We start from the raw sequence: 27,579 nt of genomic DNA, 5'->3' as shown, positions 1-27,579 counted from the left end.
GCTCCGTGGCTGTGGCCTGCAGCTATTGGGCTCCTTCCTGGACCAGCTTCACTCTCCTCAGCGCTGAACTGGCTCCATGGCTGTGGCCTGCAGCCATTGGGCTCCTTCCTGGACCAGCTTCACTCTCCTCAGCGCTGAACTGGCTCCGTGGCTGTGGCCTGCAGCCATTGGGCTCCTGGACCAGCTTCACTCTCCTCAGCGCTGAACTGGCTCCGTGGCTGTGGCCTGCAGCCATTGGGCGCCTGGACTGTCTACACTCTCCTCAGCGCTGTACTGGCTCCATGGCTGTGGCCTGCAGCTATTGGGCTCCTTCCTGGACCAGCTTCACTCTCCTCAGCGCTGAACTGGCTCCGTGGCTGTGGCCTGCAGCTATTGGGCTCCTTCCTGGACCAGCTTCACTCTCCTCAGCGCTGAACTGGCTCCATGGCTGTGGCCTGCAGCTATTGGGCTCCTGGACCAGCTTCACTATCCTCAGTGCTGAACTGGCTCCGTGGCTGTGGCCTGCAGCCATTGGGCCCCTTCCTGGACCAGCTTCACTCTCCTCAGCGCTGAACTGGCTCCATGGCTGTGGCCTGCAGCCATTGGGCTCCTGGACTGTTTACACTCTCCTCAGTGCTGAACTGGCTCCATGGCTGTGGCCTGCAGCCATTGGGCTCCTGGACTGTTTACACTCTCCTCAGTGCTGAACTGGCTCCGTGGCTGTGGCCTGCAGCCATTGGGATCCTTCCTGGACCAGCTTCACTCTCCTCAGCACTGAACTGGCTCCATGGCTGTGGCCTGCAGCCATTGGGCTCCTTCCTGGACCAGCTTCACTCTCCTCAGCACTGAACTGGCTCCATGGCTGTGGCCTGCAGCCATTGGGCTCCTGGACTGTCTGCACTCTCCTCAGCGCTGAACTGGCTCCATGCCTGTGGCCTGCAGCTATTGGGCTCCTTCCTGGACCAGCTTCACTCTCCTCAGCGCTGAACTGGCTCCGTGGCTGTGGCCTGCAGCCATTGGGCTCCTGGACTGTCTGCACTCTCCTCAGCGCTGAACTGGCTCCATGACTGTGGCCTGCAGCTATTGGGCTCCTTCCTGGACCAGCTTCACTCTCCACAGCGCTGAACTGGCTCCGTGGCTGTGGCCTGCAGCCATTGGGCTCCTTCCTGGACCAGCTTCACTCTCCTCAGCGCTGAACTGGCTCCGTGGCTGTGGCCTGCAGCCATTGGGCTCCTTCCTGGACCAGCTTCACTCTCCTCAGCGCTGAACTGGCTCCGTGGCTGTGGCCTGCAGCCATTGGGCTCCTTCCTGGACCAGCTTCACTCTCCTCAGCGCTGAACTGGCTCCGTGGCTGTGGCCTGCAGCCATTGGGCTCCTTCCTGGACCAGCTTCACTCTCCTCAGCGCTGAACTGGCTCCGTGGCTGTGGCCTGCAGCCATTGGGCTCCTTCCTGGACCAGCTTCACTATCAAAATCTATTGCCTTGACTTCATCAACTTTCCTGGTAACTTCCTCAAAAAACTGTATAAGATTGGTTTAGACATGACCCACCACACATGAAGCCATGCTGACTTTCCCTGATTAGGACCTTGTCTATCCTGATATTCATATATCCGATCCCTTAGAATACTTTCCAATAACTTTCCCACTACTGATGTCAGGCTCACCGGCCTATGATTTTCAGGTTTATTTTTTCTTAAACAGCAGAACAACATAGAAAACATAGAAGACCTACAGCATAATACAGGCCCTTCGGCCCACAAAGTTGTGCCGAATATGTCCCTACATTAGCTATCCTCCAATTCTCCAGAACCACAAATGTTGTTAAATATGAGTTAAATATCTCTGCTAGGGCGCTTGTAATTTCTGCACTTGCATCCCATAGGGTATGAGGTAATACCTTGTCAGGCTCAGGGGAATTACTTACCCTAATTTGCCTCAAGACAGCAAACACCTCCTCCTCCGTAATCTGTACGGGGTCCGTGAAGTTGATGCTGCTTTGCCTCACTTCTATAGACTCTGAGTCCATCTCCTGAGAAAATACAGATGCAAAACATCCATTTCAGATCTCCCCCCCCCCCCACCCCATTTCTTCTGGCTCCACGCATAGATTACCATTCTGATCTTCCAGAGGACTAATTTTGTCCCTTCAATACTTTTGCTTTTAATGTATCAGTAGAATCCTTAGGATTCTCCTTCACCTTGTCTGCTACACCTTATGCCTTCTTTTAGCCTTCCTAATTTCTTTCTTAGATGCTCTCTTACTACAGTGGTTGGCAAATTGATGGAAAAGATCCTGAGAGGCAGGATTTATGAACATTTGGAGAGGCATAACATAATAAGGAATAGTCAGCATGGCTTTGTCAAAGGTAAGTCCTGCCTTACGAGCCTGATTGAATTTTTTAAGGATGTGACTAAACACATTGATGAATGTAGAGCAGTGGATGTAGTGTAAATGGATTTCAGCAAGGCAATTGATAAGGTACCCCATGCAAGGCAGATTGAGAAAGTAATGAGGCATGGGATCCAAGGGGACCTTGCTTTGTGGATCCAGAATAGGCTTGTCCACAGAAGGGAAAGAGTGTTGTAGATGGGCCATATTCTGCATGGAGGTCAGTGACCAGTGGTGTGCCTTAGGGATCTGTTCTAGGACCCTTTCTTTTTGTGATTTTTATAAATGACCTAGATGAGGAAGTGAAAGGATGGGTTAGTAACTTTGCTGATGACACAAAGGTTTGGGTGTTGTGGATAGCGTGGAGGGCTGTCAGAGGTTACAGGGGGGACATCGATAGTATGCAAAACTGGGCTGAGAAGTGGCAGATGGAGTTCAGCCCAGACAAGGGTGAGATGGTTCATTTTGGTAGGTCAAATATGATGGTAGAATATAGTATTAATGGTAAGACTCTTGGCAGTGTGGAGGATCAGAGGGATATTGGGGTCCGAGTCCATAATACACTCAAAGCTGCTGCGCAGGTTGACTCTGTGGTTAAGAAGATATATGGTGCATTGGCCTTCATCAATCGTGGGATTGAGTTTAGGAGCCAAGAGGAAATGTTGCAGCTATATAGGACCCTGGTCAGACCCTACTTGGAGTACTGAGCCCAGTTCTGATCACTTCACTACAGGAAGGATATGGAAACTATAGAAAGGGTGCAGAGGAGATTTACAAGGATGTTGCCTGGATTGGGGAACATGCCTTATGAGAATAGGTTGAGTGAACTCGGCCTTTTCTCCTTGGAGCAATGGAGGATGAGAGGTTACCTGATAGAGGTGTATAAGATGATGAGAGGCATTAATTTTGTGGATCGTCAGAGGCTTTTTTCCAGGGCTGAAATGGCTAACACAAGAGGAAACAGTTTTAAGGTGCTTGGAAGTAGATACAGAGGGGATGCCAGGAGTAAATTTTTTACGCATGGAGTGGTGAGTGTGTGGAATGGGCTGCCGGCGGTGGTGAAAGCAGATCCATAGGGTCTTTTAGGAGACTCCTGGATAGGTACATAAAGCTTTGAAAAATAGAGGTCTATGGGTGATCCTAGGTAATTTCTGAAATAAGTATGTGTTTGGCACAGCATTGTGGGCTGAAGAGCCTGTATTGTGCTGTAGGTTTTCTATATTTCTACTTCTTATACTTCTTTAGTAACTCATTTGTTCCTGCCTGCCTATACCTGCAATGCACCTCCTTTTCTTTTTCTCAACCAGAGCCTCAATATCTATTGACAACCGAGGTTCCCTAAACCTATTATCTTTACCTTTTATTCTGACAGGCATATGCAAGCTGTGTACTCTCAGAAATTCACTTTTGAAGGCCTCCCGCTTACCAAGTCCACCTTTGCCAGAGAACAACCTGTCCCAATCCACATTTGCCAGATCCTTTCTGATACCATCAAAATTGTCATTTCTCCAATTTAAAATCTCAACCCACGGACCAAACCTATCTTTCTTCATATTTACTTTGAAACTAGATAGATAGATAGATACTTTATTCATCCCCATGGGGAAATTCAACTTTTTTCCAATGTCCCATACACTTGTTGTAGCAAAACTAATTACATACAATACTTAACTCAGTAAAAAAATATGATATGCATCTAAATCACTATCTCAAAAAGCATTAATAATAGCTTTTAAAAAGTTCTTAAGTCCTGGCGGTAGAATTGTAAAGCCTAATGGCATTGGGGAGTATTGACCTCTTCATCCTGTCTGAGGAGCATTGCATCGATAGTAACCTGTCGCTGAAACTGCTTCTCTGTCTCTGGATGGTGCTATGTAGAGGATGTTCAGAGTTATCCATAATTGACCGTAGCCTACTCAGCGCCCTTCGCTCAGCTACCGATGTTAAACTCTCCAGTACATTGCCCGCCTTCCTTACCAGCTTATTAGGACGTGAGGCGTCCCTCTTCTTAATGCTTCCTCCCCAACACGCCACCACAAAGAAGAGGGCGCTCTCCACAACTGACCTATAGAACATCTTCAGCATCTCACTACAGACATTGAATGACGCCAACCTTCTTAGGAAGTACAGTCGACTCTGTGCCTTCCTGCACAAGGCATCTGTGTTGGCAGTCCAGTCTAGCTTCTCGTCTAACTGTACTCCCAGATACTTGTAGGTCTTAACCTGCTCCACACATTCTCCATTAATGATCACTGGCTCCATATGAGGCCTAGATCTCCTAAAGTCCACCACCATCTCCTTGGTCTAATAGCATTATGATCACTAGATGCAAGGTGTCCCCCCTATACAAACTTCTGCCACCTGCTCTGTCTCATTTCTTAATAGTTCAAGTATCGCACACTCTCTCATTGGGACTTCTGCATACTAATTCAGGAAACTTTGATGAACACATTTGACAAACTCTATCCCATCTAGCCCTTTTACAAAATGGAGTCCCAAACAATATGTGGAAAGTTGAAATCACCTACTATAACAACCTTATGTTAATGACAACAGCCTGCAAACTCTTCACAAATTTATTCCTCTAAATCCTGCGGACTGTAGGGTGCTCTATAATATAGTCCCATTAATGTGGTCATACCTTTCCTATTCCTCAGTTCCACCCATAAAGCCTCACTAGATGGGTTCTCCAGTCTGTCGTGATGGAGCACTGCTTTGACATTCTCACTGACTAGTAATGCTACCACTCCCACTTGAATCCCTCCCATTCCATCAAGTCTAAAACAATGGAACTCTGGAATATTGAAATGCAGGTTCTACCCCTCCTCAATCATCTCAATAATGGCTGCAATATCATAATTCCATATGTTGATTCATGCCCTGAGCTCATCTGCCTTTCTTTAAATATATCTTGTATTGAAGTATACGCAGCTCAGAAAGTTAGTTACACCATACTCAACCTTTTGATTCCTGACTTTGTCTGAGGTCTTAAAAACAACTTCTCCGCCATCTGTTCTGGCCCTCTGGTTCCTGTCCCCCTGCAACTCTAGTTTAAACCCAACCCCCACCTTCCTCAGGCAGCATGAGCAAACCTTCCTGCTAGGAAACAATACCTTTTTATTGTTTGCATGTTTTTGATGGGGGGGGGGGGGGGGGGGGGGGGTGTGTGTGTGTGTGTGTGTGTGTGTGTGTGTGTGTGTGTGTGTGTGTGTGTGTGTGTGTGTGTGTGTGTGTGTGTGTGTGTGTGTGTGTGTGTGTGTAAATGGGTTCTATTGTGTTTTGGCTGCCTGCAAGAAGACAAATCTCAAGGTTGTATACCGTATACATTGACAATCAATGAGGAGTACTTTGAAATTTTGAACTTTGAACATTCTGTAAAATGGGCAAATGCATGGCAAATTAAATGAATCCACAGAAGATGCAATTAATATTTATAGAGTCATAAAGCAATACATCATAGCTATAGGATCTTTGGACCAGGAATGTGGCCTTTCATTGATTCTCCCAACTCTGCCTCCTACCAGACCCACAAACCGGCCTGTCCAGATAGACCCATTATTTCTGCTTGTTCCTGGTTCAGTCCCTTCCTACCTACGTCAAAGACACACACTCTTCATCTTTTCAATGAGTTCAAGTTCCTTGGCTTCTCCTTGGCTGCTTCTTGCACCCATTCAGAACTCGTCGACTTCATCAACTTTGCCTCCAACTTCACCCTACCCTCAAATTTACCTGGTCCATTTCTGACACCTCCCTTCCCTTTTTCGATCTTTCTGTCTCTATCCTTGTAGACAGCATATTTACTGAAGTCTATTATAAACCCACTGACTGGACTATACCTCTTCCCACTCTGTTACTTGTAAAAATGCCATCCACTTCTCTCAATTCTTCTGTCTCCACCTCATCTTCTCTAATGAGACATTTTCATTCCAGAAAATGGAAGAGGTGCAGTTGCGGGCAGCATGAGGCCCAATTCAAAGAATTGAGGCTGCCCTCAACTGCACCTCTTCCACTTTGCACACGGCTGCCCTCACCCCGACTCTCCCACCACCCCACCAGTCCTCCTGTCTTCACCTACCACCCCGCCTGTGAACGTTATAGTTAGGTGTAAATATAAGGTTTAATTTGACACTGAAGGACAATGATGGATTTGAAAAAAGCTATAAGTACCCACCAGCTCGGGCAGTAACTGTGGAGACAGAAAAAGAGCTAATGTGGGTGAACATCTCAAGATCAAGTGAAAGACTATGAACTTTATCAAAATATTGCCCCAGAGACAACGCCTGAGATGATCAGTAGTTTCAGATATTTTTATTTTTATTTAGAATTTCAAATCACTACATTTTGGTTTGCTTAATGTTGGAGGGCATAAATGGCGTGGGAATTTAAAAAAAAAGATATTAAATATAAATTTATATAGAAACAAAAAGGAAGACCCGGAGGTCTGAAAGAAAATCTGCATCCTGACGACGAGTTAAAGTCTTCCAAACCCAATATGCCAGTCTGACTAGTTGAGTTTTTGTTTCCAGCTTTTTGCAGCTTGTTGTTTTATTTGGGTGAATGCATGTGTCCGAGACTGCCAGCTCAGCAGAGGAGTGGAGAAGTAATACCTTACACTGCCCGGTGCACGAAGAGCCAACACCGATGTGGGTTTTGCAGTGTGGAGCACTCGAGCGCGCAGGGTGGTAATAATCACTTCTAACTTTCTACAGTGTCGGGACAGCGAACGCTGCGATTACCGTGTAATTCCTTCTTCTGATCTGCATTGCATGAATGGCACCCCCAGCCCAGCGCATATGTATTATCTTTGTAGGGACATCCATAAACGCACTATTCGATTTAAAACAACAGCAAAAATGAAACAGAAACAATTTAAAATTCGTTGTGGGGCAGTCAATATTTGGTAGTCTGGCTGCCAAGCAGCTATAACGGCGCCGTGGCTTAGTTGGTTAAAGCGCCTGTCTAGTAAACAGGAGATCCTGGGTTCGAATCCCAGCGGTGCCTGCGGCTGAGGGTCGCTGTCTCAGCTCTTTTTTCAGGTTTAGTATCTATCACGTATATTGAAAAATATTCAAAGGGCTAAATCCGCAAAATTTTATAGCGTTGGCTCTTCCGTAAATGGTTCTGTATGGACCTTCTGTTCGGTCTCCTCCGGTGAATAAACGGGAATTTCCTTTTCTTCCGTCTTGTTTTCAGTTTTACCCGACAGAATTGAGGAATCCTGGTTTAAGCATAATCTCTTTACAGCTAATTTTTGCTAACTAATTCGAATTATATTAATAAATAATCATTTTCGTCCTTGTTAACCTTCAATTACTTGTTTTCGTAGTGGAAGCCATAGTAACAATGTGAAACACTGATGAAGGCCACTCACGTGAATTCCCTGGGAGGGCGTCGCCAATGTTATTCCAAATGCCCTCGGACATTGGACTCTTAATGTAACCATTGGCAGGGCACCAACATCCTGCAATTTCCCTGCAGAAAACTGAAACTGCACCTAGTCAGGCCTAGCCGCGGGTTTAGAGACCATTAATTTCAATGGTGAGAAATGGCTCTGAAAGAATACCAAGCAGCAGTAACGAAACATGGAAGCCAAATGCAAGGAAAACATATTTAGACTTCGCCCTCATTAATCTACCATTCTCTGTAGTGGCAATATGTAAATTAGCAGGACAATTACAATCAAGTGAAGAAAAATTTCTTCTCTGGGCAGGTAGTGGAATCCCTAGAATTATTTGCCCCAGAGGTGGTTAAAAGTATTTAAGGTGGAGAGATATATATAAAGGAATGACTGGCATCGTTTTTGTGAAACTAAATTATGTCTATATTCTAATAGTATGGACTCTGAATAGATCTGGTAGCTCAAACAATTGTTGTGAATCAGCACAGGGGCAGACTGATGTTCCATCATAACCTGTTATCACATGAGTTGGAATATCCTTTGTTCTGGCTTTAATATCAAGGTTTGAAACCAACCAATGTTCATTTAGAAAATAACATTAAGAATATATCAAAAAGTGATCTGCTGAAACTGTCTTCAAGTTTCAATATCATCTTTGGTTCCTTTGCATCACTGAAGCCAGCCCTCAACTAATATGATTCACTAGATCAAAAGAAAACAAATGAAGATACTGGAACATCAGAAAATGTTTGAAACACTCAGCAGGTCAGGTAGCACATTTGGAGAAAGAAATAGAATCAATGTTTCAGACCCCTCTATTTCTCTCTCCAGAGAGCTTGTCTGTTCTGCTGAGTGTTTCTGGCGCCTTTCTGTCTGAGTTTCATTCTGCTGATGTCTAGAATCGCTAATATGTGCTGCAAACACCAGAGCTTGCTGGTTCTTCAGGCTCAGATTTTGCTGCATCTCTCTTTACCCAAACTGTTCCAGTAGTTAGGGCACTGAAACTCATAAAAAATAGAAATAATCTACTATTTATATAGATTCCTTGTTCACATAGAGCAAGCACAAATGCAGCCATTTACATCTGACCACTTTTAAGGTCAGATGTGTGGATGTTTGATGATGATGATTGCACAAAACTCAACATTATGGTGGGAGTAACCTTCACCAGAAAGTGAAATAGCCAGGAAGTTTGCTGACATTCTCACGGCAATAGAGAAAGTAAATTATTGGATTAGGTTATGTCAAAATAGCAAAGGAGTACAGGCCAGGCTGGAACAGTGAAGTTTTTCTGTGCCAGAGATTCTCTCATGACTGAGAAGGCAGACCCAAAAGTTGGTTCCTCTTTCTTAATACCATCTTATTTTTTCAAGGCATCAAAGAGCTTTTATAAAAAAAATCCTAATACTGAATGTCGCAGACCAGCTTAATGTTCCCCATCATCAAGGACATCTTCAAAAGGTGGTGCCTCGAGAAGATGGCCTCGTTATTAAAGACCTTTTCCCATTACTACCAATGCGGAGGAGGTATAGGAGCCTGAAGTCCTGTACTTCAACCTTTTAAGAACAGCTTCTTCCCCTCTGCCATCAGATTTCTGAATGGTCCATGAACACTAACCCTCTATTCCTCTTTTTGCTATCTATCTATCTGAAGAGATTCTGCAGACACTGTAAATCTGCAGAAAATGCTGGTGGAACTCAGCAGGTCAGGCAGCATCCATGGAGAAGACTAAACAGTTCACGTTTCTGGACAAGACCCTTCAGCAGGGATGGAAAAGGAACGGTGAAGGAGGCAGCATGAGAAGGTGGGTGGGGGGGGGAGAGAGTAGTATAACTTACAGTATTTTTTCTCGCTGCATTGCGCTGTGCTGCTATCACAAAAACACCAAATTTCACGACATATGTCACGGTAATAACGGTGATTCTGATTCATAGTTGGCATAGGTGTCAGCACAAGCCGTGGTGGGGAGGCTGAGGCAGCCGCGGCCGCCGCCACACCGTCTCCCGGAGGCGCTGTGGAGCGCACGGACGTTCCGGCCGTCAATGGCGCTGTGCGTCGTACCGTCTTCTCTCGCGCATTGACTCTGGCGGTGGGACGATTCGGGCCGCAGCCACACCGAGTACCGGCAACGAGCCTGGGGGCGCAGCCCCCGCCGCCGCCAGCCACAGCAGGCAACTGTTCTGCCGAGCCGCCATGGAGAGCACTGAGGAGGGTGAGAAAAGGGGGACTGCGACCGACCTGGGCCCGGGGAGAGATCCGGCGAGGCCGGGGATCGGGCAGGGGAGTAGGCCATTCACCGGCCCCGGGAGGCGGCAACTCCGTGCAACCCCAGCCCAGGCCGCGGTTTCGACGGTCGGGGGCAGTTCGGATCGGGCAAATATTCCTAAACATCGCCCCCAAATACGTGACGGTAACATAATGGGCAGAAGGGGATTAAATCAGGTGCTGGTGTCTGTCCGAGGGATGGCGATGGTATTGGGGCAAGGGTTAATTAAGCCTTGCTTCTGCTGACGTTTCACACAAGGTGCATTTCCGAAGGGACACGCGGTCTCAGCGGCAAATGGAGGCATTTCACCAAAGCCAGTGAAGTGCTGTTGGAATATTGTTCAACGTGGAACTCGTCATGAAAGCAAAACTTTTACTTGTCACGGCGAGAAATTAATATGTTGTATTGGCCAACGCCTTAAAATATTGTGGAACACTGCTTCCCAATAAAGGGTGCTAAATCTAGGGCAGTCAACGTTAGGACAGGTGACCAAAAACTTTATAGGCTTGCTCCGAATAAGCATGTAAACGGAGTAATCAGATACTGGTTAAGAGGAAGTTGTTGGTCATGTTGCTTTTACTCGTTTTGCTGCGGTCTGGGAGCTTTCAGTGAGTTTCAGATTTAAGGGATTCATCGGCTTGAACATTTGTGTGCATAATATCAATAGAACAATTTGTTGGAAACAAATAAGTGTAACTTTTAAAATCATCATTGGAGGATTTGGAATCTGTAGGATTTTCTTGTAGTTGACATTTGAACCTCTCCATTATGTTTCTAATTTTATTATGACTACTTAGCATGTTCATAATTTAAATTTTGTAATATAATTGCAAGATTATGATTTTTGGAGGGTATGCTTGCAGAATGCATACGAGAAGCCTTGACCAGAACCTTTTCTAATACTGTACATCATGAAGAGTTTTTTTAGGTTACTTTCATGCATATATTGAGTACAAATGTTGTTAAAGTTCAGTATTGCCCAACATATGAGGCAAGTTAGTTCAATCCATCCTGCTTCAGTTGGTTGGCAACTACTTTGTTTACATCCTTATTATGAAGGCAATCTATTGTTGCTCAAGCTCTTGTTGGGTACTCCAGGGAATGATAATTCATCTGGCCTCAGCATTTTCACGAAAAGGATGCTTTACAATGAAATATTTTAGATATTGAATGTTCTTCCTTCTGACAATTATAACCAAAGTCAATTCATTTATTAAACATTGTTTTCTTTTTCAATCTGACTTTAAAAGCAACTTTGCACAGTGCAAGAAACAGTGTGCAAATGCAAAAATAAATAAATGTTGGCAACATGAGATGAACGGTCCCTGTAACTGCATCCTTAGGTTGTGGGAACAGTTCAGTGATGGGGCAAGTGAAGTTATTATTCCCTTGTTCAAGAGTCTGATGGTTGAGGGGTAATAACTGTTCCTAAACCTGGTGGTGTGGAAATTAAAGCCCTTGTACCTTCTTGATGACAGCAGTGAGAAGAGAGCAAAGCCTGAATGGTCGGGCTCCATGATGACATGCTGCACTCTTGCGACAGCATTCTTTGTGGATCTGCTCTGTGGTGGAGAGGGCTTTACCGGTAATGCACTGGGTTGTATCTACTACTTTTTGTAGGCCTTTCTGTTCAATGCATTGTGTTTCCATACCAGGTTGTGATGTAACCAGGCAGTATACTCTCCACCACACATCTATAGAAGTTTGTCAAAGTTTTAGATGACATGCTGAATCTTCACAAACTTCTAAGAAAGTAGAGGTTCTGCCATGCTTTCTTCATACTGGCTATTACATGTTGGACCCAGGACAGATCCTCTGAAATGATAGCAGCCAAGAAGCTTAAAGTTACAGATCCTCTGATGAGTTTTCTCCTCCCGAAGTCAGTAATCAACTCCTTGATCTCACTGACATTGAGTGAGAGGTTCATCCACGGATTTTGGTTTGGGTATGCCTAGTATGTTCTCAAAGGCACATGCTCATTCACACGTCTTAATGAAGTCTGTGACAGCTGTGGCACATTCTTTCAGATTTGAAGATGAATCCCTGAATATTGTCCAGTCCATCAACATTAAGCAGTCCTGTAAGCGCTGCTCCTCCTTCCTTGACCATAGCTTCTTCGTCCTCACCACTGGTGCTGCGATCTTCAGTCTCTGCCTATATGCTGTGAGTAGAAGTACAGTCAAGTGATCAGACTTTTTAAAGTGTAGGTGTGGGATGGCACGGCAAGTGTTCTTGATGGTGGTATAAGTGTTCCTGTGTTGTCTCCTCTGGTTCCATGGGTGATGTGTTGGTTGAAATCCCCCCACAAGGAGAGGGAAGGCATCAGAGTTTGCTGTTTTCTGACAATTGATAAGTGTTTTGTTCCTCCAATGCCTGCCTGACATTGACTTGAGGTGGAATGTACACTGCTACCAGGATGATGGCGGAAAACACCCTCAGCAGATAAAATGTATGTCACTTGACCACTAGATATTCCCGGTTGGGTGAGGAAGACAGACAGAACCATCATGTCTATGCACCACGATGAGTTAATCATGAAGCATACTCCCGCCCCGGCCCCCCCCCCCCCCCCCACCGTTGGAGGATTAGGGTAAAGGATGAACTGAAAGAAATTTATATTAGGCAAGAAACGGTGTTGGATAGACTGTTGAGTCTGAAGGCTGATAAGTCCCCGGGACCTGATGGTCTGCATCCCAGGGTACTTAAAGAGGTGGCTCTAGAAATCGTGGACGCATTGGTAATCATTTTCCAATGTTCTATAGATTCAGGAACAGTTCCTGCTGATTGGAGGGTGGCTTATGTTGTCCCACTTTTCAAGAAAGGAGGGAGAGCGAAAACAAGGAATTATAGACCAGTTAGCGTGACGTCAGTGGTGGGAAAGATGCTGGAGTCAATTATAAAAGAGGAAATTACGACACATTTGGATAGCAGTAGAAGGATCAGTCTGAGTCAGCATGGATTTATGAAGGGAAAATCATGCTTGACTAATCTTCTGGAGTTTTTTGAGGGTGTAACTATGAAAATGGACAAGGGAGAGCCAGTAGATGTAGTGTACCTGGACTTCCAGAAAGCTTTTGATAAAGTCCCACATAGGAGATTAGTGGGCAAAATTAGGGCACATGGTATTGGGGGCAAAGTACTGACATGGATTGAAAATTGGCTGGCTGACAGGAAACAAAGAGTAGCGATTAACGGGTCCCTTTCGGAATGGCAGGCTGTGAGCAGTGGGGTACCGCAAGGTTCGGTGCGTGGACCACAGCTGTTTACAATATATATTAATGATTTAGATGAAGGGATTAAAAGTAACATTAGCAAATTTGCTGATGACACAAAGCTGGGTGGCAGTGTGAAATGTCAGGAGGATGTTATGAAAATGCAGGGTGATTTGAACAGGTTGGGTGAGTGGGCAAATGTATGGCAGATGCAGTTTAATGTGGATAAATGTGAGGTTATCCACTTTGGTGGCAAGAACAGGAAGGCAGATTATTATCTAAATGGAGTCAAGTTAGGAAAAGGGGAAATACAACGAGATCTAGGTGTTCTTGTACATCAGTCAATGAAAGCAAGCATGCAGGTACAGCAGGCAGTGAAGAAAGCTAATGGCATGCTGCCCTTTATAACAAGAGGAATTGAGTATAGGAGTAAAGAGGTCCTTCTGCAGCTGTACAAGGCCCTGGTGAGACCCCACCTGGAGTATTGTGTGCAGTTTTGGTCTCCAAATTTGAGGAAGGACATTCTTGCTATTGAGGGCGTGCAGCGTAGGTTCACAGGGTTAATTCCCGGAATGGCGGGACTGTCATATGTTGAAAGATTGGAGCGACTGGGCTTGTATACACTGGAATTTAGAAGGATGAGAGGGGATCTGATTGAGACATATAAGATTATTAAGGGATTGGACACGCTGGAGGCAGGAAGCATGTTCCCGCTGATGGCCGAGTCCAGAACTAGAGGCCACAGTTTAAGAATAAGGGGCAGGCCATTTAGAACTGAGATGTGGAAAAACTTTTTCACCCAGAGAGTGGTGGATATGTGGAATGCTCTGCCCCAGAAGGCAGTGGAGGCCAAGTCTCTGGATGCATTCAAGAGAGAGTTAGATAGAGCTCTTATAGATAGCGGGGTCAAGGGATATGGGGAGAGGGCAGGAACGGGGTACTGATTGTGTATGATCAGCCATGATCACAGTGAATGGCGGTGCTGGCTAGAAGGGCCGAATGGCCTACTCCTGCACCTACTGTCTGTTGACGCAACTGACCTGTCTTTACAGTGAATGATGAAGCCATCAGGCTGCAACACTGTGTCCAAAATAGCAGAGTTAACCACATTTCTATGAAGCAAAGTACTCAGCAGTCTCTAATATCCCTCTGGTACTCACAATCTTGTTCGGAGCTCTTCAGTTTTATTTTTCATAGACTATACATTTGCCAGTAGAATGTTGGGAATGAGGGTATAAGGCCTCTGTGTTTCAATCATTCCTGTAGCCCAGCGCTCCTTCCCTCCTGATATTTTCTTAAAGGGGAATTGCAGTTGTAACCTGAGTCTGCTGTTCAGAGTCTGTCGACTTTGAGGATCGATAGGCTGTCTTGAGCGTGAGATTAAAGTGGTGTGGGTGGGTCATCTTTTGTGGATGATCTTGTAACACTTCTCTAACTTTGAAATTGGTAATCTGCTGCTTGAATTGCCAAACTCAAATGTACATCTGGAACTTTGCATCGTTATATTACTGTATAAGTGACATCAATCATCATTTGCTGGAATTTAACCATAGTCTTACTTCATATTTATCAGAAGTATAGCAATCACTTTCTGAAGGATGTTTAGTAGTCCCACAGTGTTTCACTTATTATCCAATGTGCCACTGCCATTGATAAGAGTAAAATTTCTGGTGGTAGTGGATGTAGAGTTGATTGACCTCCTATTGAAAATTTCTGTTGTGCTTTAAAATCAAGCCCTGAGTGAAATGGACCAAATTTTGAAAACTTTGATGCAAAATGTGCTGCCAGTACTATTGGAATTTTTGAGGTAGAATAACAGGTTAATCAGTGGCGCTGCATCAGAATGAACCTGCATGGTTGAAGGAATGAGATGTATTGTACCTCTGTAGCTTAAACATAGATTGAGACTAATTCTTTGGTCAGAGACTGGTGAAGTTGCACTTGGGTGACTTTTTGAACTCTGTGCTTGGTGATCAGGAGATAAGCTACATTACAAAAGAGCCCTGATATTTTGGGATTACAATTTCCACAGTATTGCAGTTTAAGTTGGCCAATGTAGAACTAAATTACAATTGAGAGGAGTAAACCCTAGTCAAATTTACTTTCCAAATCTGAGAGTAGGTATCTGTGGTAGAAGACCACTATGCTTACTGATCTAAATTCTTAGAATTAGCTGAAGATAAAATTTTGGATTAACTTTGTATTTTCATATTAAAAATTAGCGTTATTTGTCACATGTACGTTGAAACACATAGTGAAACGTGTTGTTTGCGTCAAGTCAAATCAAATTAGAATGGTTGTCCTGGGATTGTAGCCAGACTTCTGGCACCAATGTAGTTGCCCACAACTCACCCCAAACCGTTATTCTTTGCAATGACGGAGTTAATGGTTTTGTGGCCAAGTTTGCAGATGATACAAAGATAATTGGAGGAGCAGGTTGTGTTGAGGAAGCAGGGAGTCTGCAAAAGAACTTGGACAGATTCAGAGAAAGTGAAAAGTGGGAGAAGGAATATAGTGTAGGGAAGCACAAGGTCATGCATTTTGGTAGAAGGAATAAAGATGTAGACCATTTTCTAAACGGATAAAATTCAGAAATCAGAGGTGCAAAGGGACTTGGGAGTTATGCAGGATTCCCCACAGATTAACTTGCAGGTTGAAATGAATGTTTATAGATCTCTAGATGTATAGAGTAGGTTGACTGGGTTGCATCATAGCCTGGTATGAGCACCAGTGCCCTTGAAAAAAAGGTAGTGGAAACGGCCCAGTCCATCATGGGTAAAGCCCTCCCCACCGTTGAGTATATCTGCATGAAGCCCTATCGTAGGAAAGCAGCATTTGTCATCAGGGACACCCACCACATGCTCTTTTCTCGCTGCTGCCATCAGAAAGAAGGTGTAGGAACTTCAGTATTTGCAGCTCAAGGTTCAGGAACAATTATTAACCCTCAGGCTCTTGAACCAGAGAAGATAACTTCGCTCAACTTCACTTGCCCAGTCACTGAACTGTTCCCACAACATGTGGATTCATTTTCAAGGACTCTTCATGTTCTTGATATTCATTGCTTAATTATTTATTATTATTATTTTTCTTTTGGATTGCGCAGTTTGCTGCCTTTTGCGCAGTAGTTATTGGTCCACTTTGTTTGCTGTGGTCTTTCAATGATTCTATTACGGTGCTCGGTTTTACTGAATGCGCCGACAAGAAAGCGAGTCTCGGAGTTGTACCTGGTGACGTATATGTACTTTTAATAATAAATTTACTTTGAACTTTGAGTCAGTGGTAAGGAAGACAAATACAGTGCCAGAATTCATCTTGAGTGGACAGGCATTGGAGTATTTGTGAACAGTTTTGGGCCCCTTAACTAAGAAAAGATTGCTGACATTGGAAAGGGTCTAGAGGAGGTTCATGAGAATGATTCCAGGAATGAAAGGATTAATGTGTGAGGACCATTCAATGGCTCTGGGCCTCTACTTGCTGGAGTTTAGAAGAATGAGGGGGGGAATCTCATTGGAACCTATTGAATATTGACAGACCTAGATAGAGTGGATATGGGAGGATGTTTAGGGTATAGAGGACCATGGAACACAGCTGAGAATAGGGGGATGTTCCTTTAGAACAGGAATGAAGAGAAATTTCTTTAGCCAGAGGGTAGTGAATGTGTGGAATTCATTGCCACAGAAGGCTGTGGAGGCCAAGTGTTGAGTATATTTAAAGTAGAGGTTGATCAGTTATTGACTACTGAGGGTATCAAAGATTTTGGGGAGAAGGGAGGAGAATGTGGTTTAGGGGGATAATAAATCAGCATTGATAGAATGTTGGAGCAGACTGATAGGCCAATGACTTAATTCTGTTTTATGGAATGTGGGAGGAAACTGCAGTACCCAGATGAAACCTCAACATTCATGGGGAAAACATACAGACTTCTCATAGACAGTGGGAAGAATCGAGCCCCAATCTTACAAAGCTTATGCTGTAAAATGATTGAGCTAACTGCTATGCTGCCCAGCTGCCCTCGTTGACCTCATTCAGCTGATCTCATTGGCCAAGCTTTGATCTCATGCGCGGTAATTATGTACACATTCTGAAGTCTTGGAGGATGTGTCTATAAAGTTTAAATCAGGTTCCCTTTGTTTTAATTTTGTAGTTGAGTGAACTAATTCTTGTGATTTATTCTGGGTGATTCATCAATGCAAAAGCAGTTCTAAGAGCAATCGTTCTGAGGAAGAAATAAACTAATAAGAAATGTAAACATGATTAGAATGGAATTGTCTTAACTTTCAAAAGTGAAGTCGTCAATGCCCTGGGATGGATAGAAAATTTTAAAAAATACTGATGCTGGGAATGTGAAAAACAAATCTGTAGTTGCTGGAATTGCTCAGCAAATCAGAAAAAAGCAGCTATGTTTTTGCTTAAATAGAGTCCTCAGTTAAGCCTAATTTAAACACCAGTTATGCCAGGAAACAAAAGCAAACAGGTAAGCTTCTCACACCTTGCTTTTTGAAGTATGGGTGTACATATGTTGTTGGGAGGAAGTTACAAGATTTTAAACCAGCAATAGTGTAAGAATGGCAGTATATTTCCAACAGTATCTATGGAAATGAATAAACAGTCATTTCTGGCCTAGACCCTACTTGTGGACAAGTTGACAAGGAAATATTGACTGTTTAAACATTTCCATAGATGCTGCTTGACCTTCTGAGTTCCTCCAACATTTTGTGTGTGTTGCTTTGGATTACTTGCATCTGCAAACTTTCTTGTGTTACATATATTTCCAAGTCAGGATGATGTCTATCTTAGAGGGCAGCCTCCAGGTAGTGATGTACCCATGTTTTTGCTGGGCTTGTTCTGGCTGATTGAGTTTGTGGGTTTGCGGTGTGTTGTCTATGGAGTTTTGCTGAGTTGCTGCAGAGTATCCTGTAGATACTACTAACTGCTGCTGTGTGTTGGTAGTGGAGTGAGTGGGTGGAGTGTATTCCATCATACTTGTGACTTGTACCTTGTAGATTGTAGACGGCCTTTGAGCCTTTAAGAAGTGAGTATTTTGCTTCAGGTTTTCCAATATCGAGCCTGCTCTTGTTCCCACATTGTGTATATGCTACTCCAGTTTCTGACTGATGGTGACACCCCCAGGATATTCATATTGGGGGATTCAGTGACAGTAATGCTATTGAATGTCAGGGATTACAGATGGATTTTCTCTGCTGGTTGCTATTCCTAACATGCTTTTCCAAGCCTTATTGAACTAGGCTTGATCATCTGCCTTATGATAATGCTTGTTGATAATAGTGGAGAGATACAGTTCTGCTGATGCCCATAAAATGCTGCCTTAATGCTCATTTTTAGTTTAGGAGCAGTTTAGCCAAAACTGTTCCAGAATATGAACTGTGGTGTCAGGTAGATAATACGTACCTTGGGTGATAACCTAAAGGTAAATGTGAGGAAGTGACCCTAGAAATCCTCAGAATTAATTCAGGTTACCCTAGTGTCTCATTCCTTTAGCTGTAATGTGGTTTAAATCAATCTCAGTCGATAAACATTGAAATCTATCTACCCATACTGAAGGTGACTATTGACAAACAATTTCCTTAAACTGTCCTGTACTATCTTTGTTAAAATACACAGGAAACCTTAAGAAGTGCATTTTATTCCCTGAGGACTTTAGCCTGCACCACAGTGACTTTTTTTTAGCAAATCAGAGCATGATCTTAAGAATGTGACACAAAACTTTGTACTTTTTACTTCCATCTGTTCCCTCAATACTGCCTTTGAATTTTGAGCTAGTGGGATAAAGACTGTGACAAGCCTTTTGAGAATTAGCCAGTAACCTTAAGTTCTGATAAAAAATCTCAGACCTGCTACATCAGCATTACTTTTTCTACGTACAGACTGTTTTCAGTATTTTTGTTTTAATTTCAACCTGAAGTACATCAGGTAGGAATTACATTGCAGCTTTTTTTTTTACCAAAACTGTTAGTTCAATTGTGTGTGTGCCAAGCTGATCAATTTGGTTTAATGGTTTGGGTATAAATTTTGCAGAGGCCTTGGTTCAGATTTAGTTTTTTTAGGTTCGTAGGGGTGGTTGTGCCAACAGAGAAGGGTGTTAGGTGTCACGTTAGGGTTTAGGGACAGGAATGTGGGGGAAATTGGAGGTCAGGCTGGAGTCTAGTCCTCTGCTCCGGTTTGAAGACGGTGATGTGGATAGGGGACATCCATGGTCGAATGTCAGGCTAGCAGACCAGCGAGGATGAGGGCTGGTGGCCGCCCCCTCCCCCAAACAGGTCAAGGCATCATCAGTGGGATTGAAGTTCTGTGCAGGCAGGAGGCATGAGGGCCAGTGACCCCATATTTGTGCAAATTGATGAATTTGGAGTTTGGGGCCTAGTGTTCAGCGATCATATTTGTCATGATAAGCGAGTCCTGGAGTCAGTTCTAAGGTCAATTGGAAGTTGAGAAGTCTATGGAAGCCTGGGTCTGTTAGTCTGCCGCAGTAGTCGAAGCCCACTGTCTGCAAATACGTCTGTCAGCTGAAGGCCAAGGACAGCCTTTCCTGGGGTTGGAGCACTGTGTGCATGGGTGGAAAGGAGGAATGAGGCTTGTTTTGCTGCTGTTTTATTGCTTTTTGTGTTCTGTGTTGTTCTGCTGAGCGTTGTGTGCATGCTATGTTGGCGCTGGAATGTGTGGCAACACTTGCGAGGTGCCCCCCACCCCCACATCATTAGGTAGTGTTAGTTGTTAACGCAAGCGATGCATTTCACCACTGTATGTTTCTGTGGTAAATGAATCTGGATCTGTGAAGGGCTCACATCAGAAACAGGATTATTTAGTAACTTAACAATTTAGATGGTTCCGAATGAATAGCCATGAATTATGCTCAGCTGGATGTGACTGTTTAGCACTCAAGCTTCAACCTAGTACAGGCAGGGGTGAATGTTTCCTCATTAAAAATCATTTTAAAATAATTTATTCCAGGGAAGTCATATGAACAAAGTTAAAGTTTATATCTCCTCAACAGTACCACCAATAAATGCGAGAATATGCTTCAGTTGATGCAAAAAGCCATCTTGAGTCCATCTTTGAAGTGCTGTTGCCCCTAATAATTATGCTAGTTGCCAATTTCAAGCCTGTTCAAAGTCCATTCACCTCTGACACTTGGATGTAATTTGAGAAACAGTTTTTGTGAGTTTTTACTGGAATATTTATTTCTAAAAATTATCTACCAATTTTTCATGAAGCCTTTGATAAAGCTAAAGAGCAGCTGCTATTAAGGGAAGTGAAAATGTAATACTTAATATGCAGTTTCCATTACTAAATATATCCTGGAATATACGTATAATATAGAATGTATTAGACTATTGACACTTAAGTGATTTTGAAGATGGGAAGCATATAATTTATCTTTATGTAGATGTTGTAATTGAACAAACAGAAGTCCAATTGTGTGTAAAAGAGTAAGACTGGTCCTAGTTTATAATCTTGTTTGAGATTCTAAATTGGAGAAAGGCCAATTTTGATGGCATCAGGAAGGATCGGAAAGGTGTTGGTTGGGATAGTCTTTTCAGGCAAGGGGATGACAAGTTACTGGTCAAGGGTACTGGTGCGTTCCCTTAACTGATAGGACTCGAGAGATATCGGCATTTGTCACCCCTTCTGGGTTGTATGAGTATAATGTGATGCCTTTCAGGATGAAAAATGCCCCTGAGACATTCCAACATATGATAAACTCTGTGATTCAAGGCTTGAAGAATAGTGGGGCATATATTGACGATTTAGTAGTATGGAACGACATGTGGGAGGAACACATTGTAACAGTAGAGAAATTATTTGACCGTCACTCTGACAGTGAGCTAATCTGACAGTGAATCTTGCCAAGAGTGAGTTTGGTCACACCAGGGTCACGTATCTTGGTTATGTGGTGGGCCAGGGTCAACTGGCTCCTGTGAAAGAAGGAAAGTGCAGGCTATCACTGATGTACCCGTTCCAATGGGTAAGAGAGCCTTGAGAAGGTTTTTAGGTATGGTGGGGTATTATCGAAAATTTTGCAAGAACTTTGCGGATATTGCCCTTCCACTGACAAAACTGTTGGGAAAGAGTGAACGATTTGTGTGGGAAGAGCGTTGCCAAAAGGCGTTCGAACAGTTAAAGGGTATCTTGTGTCACCATCCAGTGCTAAAGGCACCGGACTTCACAAAGCCGTTCTCCCTAGCGACGGACGCTAGCGATGAAGCTGCAGGGGCGGTGCTATTACAGAGGGGAGATGATGGTATTGAACATCCAGTGGCATACTTTTCCAAAAAATGTAATGTGCACCAGAAAAATTACTCGACAATAGAAAAAGAATTGCTGTCCCTCATTTTTGCATTACAACATTTCGAGGTTTATGTCAGTGCCGCTCAAAAGCCGTTAGTGGTGTACACTGACCACAACCCTGTGGTGTTTTTAGATAAGATTAACGATCGAAATCAGCGTTTATTAAACTGGAGCCTGTGTTTATAGCAGTTTGATATCGAGATAAGACACTTAAGGGGTACGGACAATGTCATTGCGGATTGCCTATCCCGATGTTTTTTTTAAAAAATGCTGATGAACTGTGTAAATGCTAAATGTACACTTTGTGAAGTAGAATGTAGTGCTTGGTGTCTGTGAGTGAGCAAAATTTTGCTCAAAGATCAAAATTTTCCCAAAAGGGGTAAGGTGTCATGCAGGTGAGAAACTGCTAGAAAATTCAGCAGTCTAATGAACAAGGAGGCAATTAAAAGAGAGAGAGGACTCTGACTTGGTGTTGATAACACTTTTAATTGTGACCTTGAGAGAAAGAGAGTATGGCGCCAGCTGAGACACGAGTTGGTAACAGCTCAGACCAGTTGAGCTAACGGATGGCTGGAATTTCGAATGGAATATAAAAGTTGAGGCTTTTGGGTCTGATAACGGCAGAGGAGACACGACATGGGAGAATTGTGGAAGCTACCCAAGAAACCAGTGGTGGAGTTTAAGACCACCACGAGGGTGGAGGCCACGGACCGAGGTCTCAAGATGGCGCTTATGGAGTGAAGCGGTTTTAGGCTTTGCTCCAAACCTTTTACTTCTTTTTAACCTACAAACACCCCCTAATTGATCTTTTTATACCTATTCTAAAGGGGTTTAAACATATGAAATTTTTTTCAACTGTTTGAATCATTTTCAACTCGCTGAAATGTCTAAAGCAAAGGAATCGAAACAGACGAAAGAACCGGTAACTTTAGAAGCAATTGCGAATCTTATGGACGACAGACTTGGAAAACTGGAGAGTAAGTTAACCGCAAAGCTTTCTACGTTCGATGAAATTTTAAAGACATTTGACGCAAAACTTCAAGCACTTACACTGGAGTCACAAAAACAACAAGCAAGTATTTTAGTTCTTGAAGAAGCCACTCGTAAGAGAGATCGTATAATTGAGACTTTGCAACAACAGCAAACTTCGACTTCTCAACAGGTGGATCGTTATAAATCTAAAATTACTGATCTTGAAAACCGCTCTCGAAGACAAAATCTTCGGTTAATTGGGATTCCGGAAAAATTTGAGAATGGCGATCTCACTGTTTTTTTCTCCAAATTTTTAATGGATGTTTTTGGCTCAGAAGTACTGGATTCCCCTTTAATAATCGACCGTGCACATCGCATTTCTCGTTTTCATTCAGATTCACGTTTGAAACCACGACAAGTAATTCTCTGGATCCATTATCCTCATACCAAAGAGCGTTTGATTTGGGCTGCACGGAAAAAGGGTATGATCAGCTTTCAAGATTTTAAATTCCGTATTCTGGAAGACTACAGTCCCAAAGTTTTACGGGCAAGAATGGCTTTTAAATCGGTTATGTCTGAAATTCATCAGAAAGGCTACAAGCAAGCGCTGTTATTTCCAGCACATTTGAGAGTTTCTCTCGAAGAGGTAACTTATCGGTTGTTTTAATCTCCAGCAGATGCTCAAAGTTTTCTGGAAGAATAACATTTTATCAGGTTGACTAATGTAATAATTAGTTTATAAGATTTGGATCTTTTATAAAATGATGTTTTTTTTATGTATGGCTTACATGTATTTTTTATACATGGTAAAAGTTTGTTTTTGGTTTATTCTGAGTTTATTATTTTTGCATATGATTAATCTGTTTTGAAAACAATTTATTAGGGTTTTCTTTTAAGTTCGTATACACTTTTTTAATATTTTTAACGTTCAAATATTAAGATTTTTTTAAAAACAAAATGTCGTTTCTTCTTCCTGAAAGGCTTTAGTGCTTGGAACGTTACATCCGTTTTGATGTGTTTGAATAAGTTTTAAACTCTCTTTTAAAACACTAATTCAGTATTATTCATTTATGGGTTTTATCATTTTAATTTTTTTTTATTCCTTTTGTTTTATATATATATAGTACTAATTTTATATTTTAATTTTTGTTATACCAACCCTTTCTTATAATATGGGTGGTTTGTATCTTTTATTCAACTTTTTTTGTTTGAGTTGCCGTCTTGAGACATGGGGGTAATTTTAGTGTTAGATTGCTTGCTTGCCTCTTTTTGGCTTTTTTCCTGGGGTTTTGAGGGTGGAGGGAGGGGGATTTTTCTTCTTCCTTTTCTTTTTGCTTAGTTTTACTGCATGGGCTCATATGAAACTACAAAAATGTTTGCAGTGCCGTGACTTCCAGTTTCTCCTTGAACTTACTTCCCTCTTCCGGATTCATGAGTTCATCTTTTTTTTAACCTTGTGTTAATTGTAATAAATATTGTCAAAATGGATAGGGTTATTAATTTTGTTTCTTGGAATACTAATGGTTTAAATCATCCGATCAAACGAAAAAAAATATTCAAAGTATTCCATAGAATGAATGCTAATGTTATCTTTGTACAAGAGACTCATGTAAGGAAGGTGGATAGTCAACGCTTTTTTAGGTTTTGGAAAGGACAACAATATCACTCGAATTCTCAAGCCAAAGTAAGAGGCGTTTCCATTTTTATAGATTCTTCAACCTCCTTTATACATCATGAAACAATTTCAGACCCACAAGGTAGAATTTTGCTTATTACTGGTCTACTTTTTAATCAAAAAGTTGTTTTAGTTAATGTTTGTGCTCCAAACACTGATTGTCCTGAATTTTTTAAGTGTCTATTTACATCCTTTCCCAATTTGAATCAGTACAGACTGATAATGGGTGGGGATTTTAACTGTTGTTTAAACCCTTCGATGGATAGATCCAAGCTCACCCAAGTTCTTCCGAATAAATCGGCCTCTCTTATCAACTCCTTTATGACTGATTCAGCAATTTGTGAAATTTGGCGTTTTTTACACCCCAATGACAGAGTTTTCATACTTTTCTCATGTTTATCATAATTATTCAAGAATTGATTATTTTTTCATTGATCACAGTTTACTTACAGATGTTATCGATTGTAAATATGACTCTATTACCATTTCTGATCATGCACCTTTGAAGTTATCTATTAAGATATTAGATTCATCTATTAATGCTAAATCTTGGAGGTTCAACTCTACTTTATTGCAGGATTTAGACTGTCAATTTTATCAATCAACAAATTGATTTGTTTTTCTCAACAAATTCTACAGCAGAGATCTCTAGTGGAATTTTATGGGACACTTTTAAAGCATTTATTCGTGGGCAGATTATTTCATACTCTGCTGGAGTTAGGAAACGAACTAATTCTAAAATATTAACATTGGTTGATAAAATCAAAGCAATTGATAAGATTTATTCAGTGACCCCCAGTAAAGAACTTTATGAAGAAAGAGTGGAACTTCAAATGGAGCATAGTTTGTTATTATCCTCTTCGATTGAAAATCAGTTAATTAAATCTAGAACCCAGTTTTATGTATATAGAGATAAGTCTGGTAAATTATTGGCTAATCAATTGAAAGCCGCTTCGGTTAAACGACAGATTACTAGGATTCGTAAACAAGATGGCACTCTGACGATCGACTATAAAGAGACAAATAAAGCCTTTCAAGATTTTTATAATTCCTTATATCAATCAGAATTTGCTGAGGATTCTTCTAAAATAGATGAATTTTTAAGGAAATTGAATATTCCAAAATTAACAGCAGAGGATAGTGTATTATTAGATACACCTATCATGGAAACTGAAATAAAAAAGGCTATTTTTTCAATGAATTCCGGTAAAGCTTCTGGTCCAGATGGTTATTCTGCAGAATTTTTAAAATCTTTTTCCTTTATACTTTCTCCTTGGCTTTGTAAAATTTTTAAAGATGCGTTAATTATAGGCAAATTGCCACAATCTTTTTATGAAGCTTCTATTTCTTTAATTCTTAAAAAAGATAAGGACCCTATTGAATGTGCATCCTATCGGCCTATATCCTTGCTGAATACGGATTTTAAGGTTTTTAGTAAAATTTTGGCTACTAGATTAGAAAATATATTACCTCAAATCATTTCTGAAGATCAGACTGGATTTATTAAAAATCGCTATTCATTTTTTAACATTAGAAAATTAATTAATATTATTTATACTCCTTCACCCAAAATACCAGAATGTGTCATTTCTTTAGATGCTGAAAAAGCATTTGATAGAGTTGAATGGCCATATTTATTTAACACGATGCAGAATTTTAATTTTAGTTCAAAATTTATATCATGGATTAAATTAATATACCATAAACCCCTGGCTTCGGTTTTTACCAATAATCAAAGATCTCCTTTTTTTCAGTTATTCCGTGGTACAAGGCAAGGTTGTCCTTTAAGTCCTTTACTATTTGACATCGCTTTAGAACCTTTGGCTATAGCCATTCGTGAATCACCTAATATTTTGGGTATTACTCGTGGGGAGGGGACGTATAAGTTATCATTATATGCTGATGATTTGTTACTATACATATCTGACCCTGAAAGATCTATTCCTGTTATTTCGTCCTTGCTTGCTCAGTTTAGTAACTTTTCTGGTTATAAATTGAATTTTAATAAGAGCGAATTATTTCCATTAAATATGCAAGTTCCAATTAATAATCATTTACCATTTAAAGTTGTTACAGATTATTTTACTTATTTAGGTATTAAAATTACTAAAAAACATAAAGATTTATTTAAAGCTAACTTTTTACCCTTAATTGACCAAATTAAGCAACTTGCTATCAGGTGGTGTCCACTGTCTTTGTCATTGGTTGGTAGAATTAATGCTATTAAGATGATGGTATTACCCAAATTCTTATATTTATTTCAAGCATTACCAATTTTTATTCCTAAATCTTTTTTTGATATTGTTGACTCCAAAATATCTTATCTGTGGCAGAATAAAAATCCTAGACTAGGCAAAAAATATTTACAGAAGCCTAAGAAGGAGGGCGGTTTGGCTTTGCCAAACTTGAGATTTTACTATTGGGCAGTTAATATACGATGTTTAATATTTTGGACACAGGAATTGACTACAGCTGCTTGCCCACAATGGGTAAATTTGGAATGTAAATCTGTACAAGACTTTTCGTTGTTTTCAGTCTTAGGATTTTCACTTCCTTTTTCTTTATCTAAATTGAATAAACAAATAACTAATCCTATAGTCAAATACACATTGCAAATTTGGTTTCAATTTCGTAATTTTTTTGGTTTGAATAAGTTTATTTTATCATGCCCTATTACAGGGGTGTCAAACTCATTTTAGGTCACGGGCCGGATTGAGCAAAATGCAGCTTCATGCGGGCCGGATCAGTCGGACGCGTGCGAACGCAGCTTTCGTTGCCTCCGTTTTTTCAGCCTGCTCTCATGTGTCTCAGTCTCTGCTATAACTACAAAGTGTTTCACTTTACAAATTCTGTTTCTTATGAAGAAGACTGCCGAATAAACACTAAAAACCCTGAAAACCTGGTACCTGAATAAACTCAGCATTAGTCATATCATACGCCATAGGCGCTTCGATTACTGGGGCCAGCTTTAATAGTAATTAGATATTATCTCGCGGGCCAAAGATAATTCCACCACGGGCCGGATTTGGCCCGCGGGCCTTGAGTTTGACATATATGCCCTATAATATCTAACTATTTCTTTCGGCCCTCTTTTATGGATCAAGCTTTTCTTTTATGGAAAACAAAAGGTATAACATGTTTTCGTGATTTGTTTTTGGATGATAACGTTATGTCTTTTGAACAGCTATCTAATAAATATAATTTACCTAAAACACATTTTTTTAGATATTTGCAAGTTAGAAATTTTTTGTATAATGAGTTACAGTCTTTTCCGAAACTATGTCCATTGGACATTACGGAAAGAATTTTAGCTCTGAATCCTTGTCAAAAGGGTTTAGTAGCTGTCATTTATAATATGATCATGAAAATACAGCCAGAT

General features: G+C 41.7%; 2 protein-coding genes and 1 non-coding gene across 8 annotated transcripts in view; 2 read left to right on the top strand and 1 right to left on the bottom strand.

The window, feature by feature from the left end:
- Positions 1-10,310, bottom strand: part of LOC140713692 (uncharacterized) — a 32,926-nt gene extending 22,616 nt beyond the window's left edge. For 3 of the 5 annotated variants that reach the window (XR_012095708.1, XR_012095709.1, XR_012095710.1), the window contains exon 1: positions 9,607-9,738. Coding sequence is in view for 2 of the 5 variants with exons in the window: in XM_073024086.1 (XP_072880187.1) it covers positions 9,607-10,159 (553 nt within the window). In the remaining 3 variants the exon portion in view is untranslated. Of the gene's footprint in view, positions 1-9,606 lie in introns of all 5 variants that reach the window. The other 2 variants (XM_073024086.1, XM_073024087.1) reach the window with 2 other exon arrangements.
- Positions 7,298-7,371, top strand: trnat-agu (transfer RNA threonine (anticodon AGU)). The gene has a single exon. It is a non-coding gene; the product is annotated as a tRNA-Thr (tRNA).
- Positions 9,847-27,579, top strand: part of marchf6 (membrane-associated ring finger (C3HC4) 6) — a 77,442-nt gene continuing 59,709 nt past the window's right edge. For both annotated transcript variants that reach the window (XM_073024085.1, XM_073024084.1), the window contains exon 1: positions 9,847-9,980. In XM_073024085.1, coding sequence (XP_072880186.1) covers positions 9,962-9,980 — 19 coding nt within the window. In that variant the 5' untranslated portion in view covers positions 9,847-9,961. The remainder of the gene's footprint in view (positions 9,981-27,579) is intronic.

Source organism: Hemitrygon akajei, chromosome 20 (assembly GCF_048418815.1).
Source record: "Hemitrygon akajei chromosome 20, sHemAka1.3, whole genome shotgun sequence".
NCBI classification, from domain to species: Eukaryota; Metazoa; Chordata; class Chondrichthyes; order Myliobatiformes; family Dasyatidae; genus Hemitrygon; species Hemitrygon akajei.
This window is presented reverse-complemented; position numbering and strand designations above follow the sequence as displayed.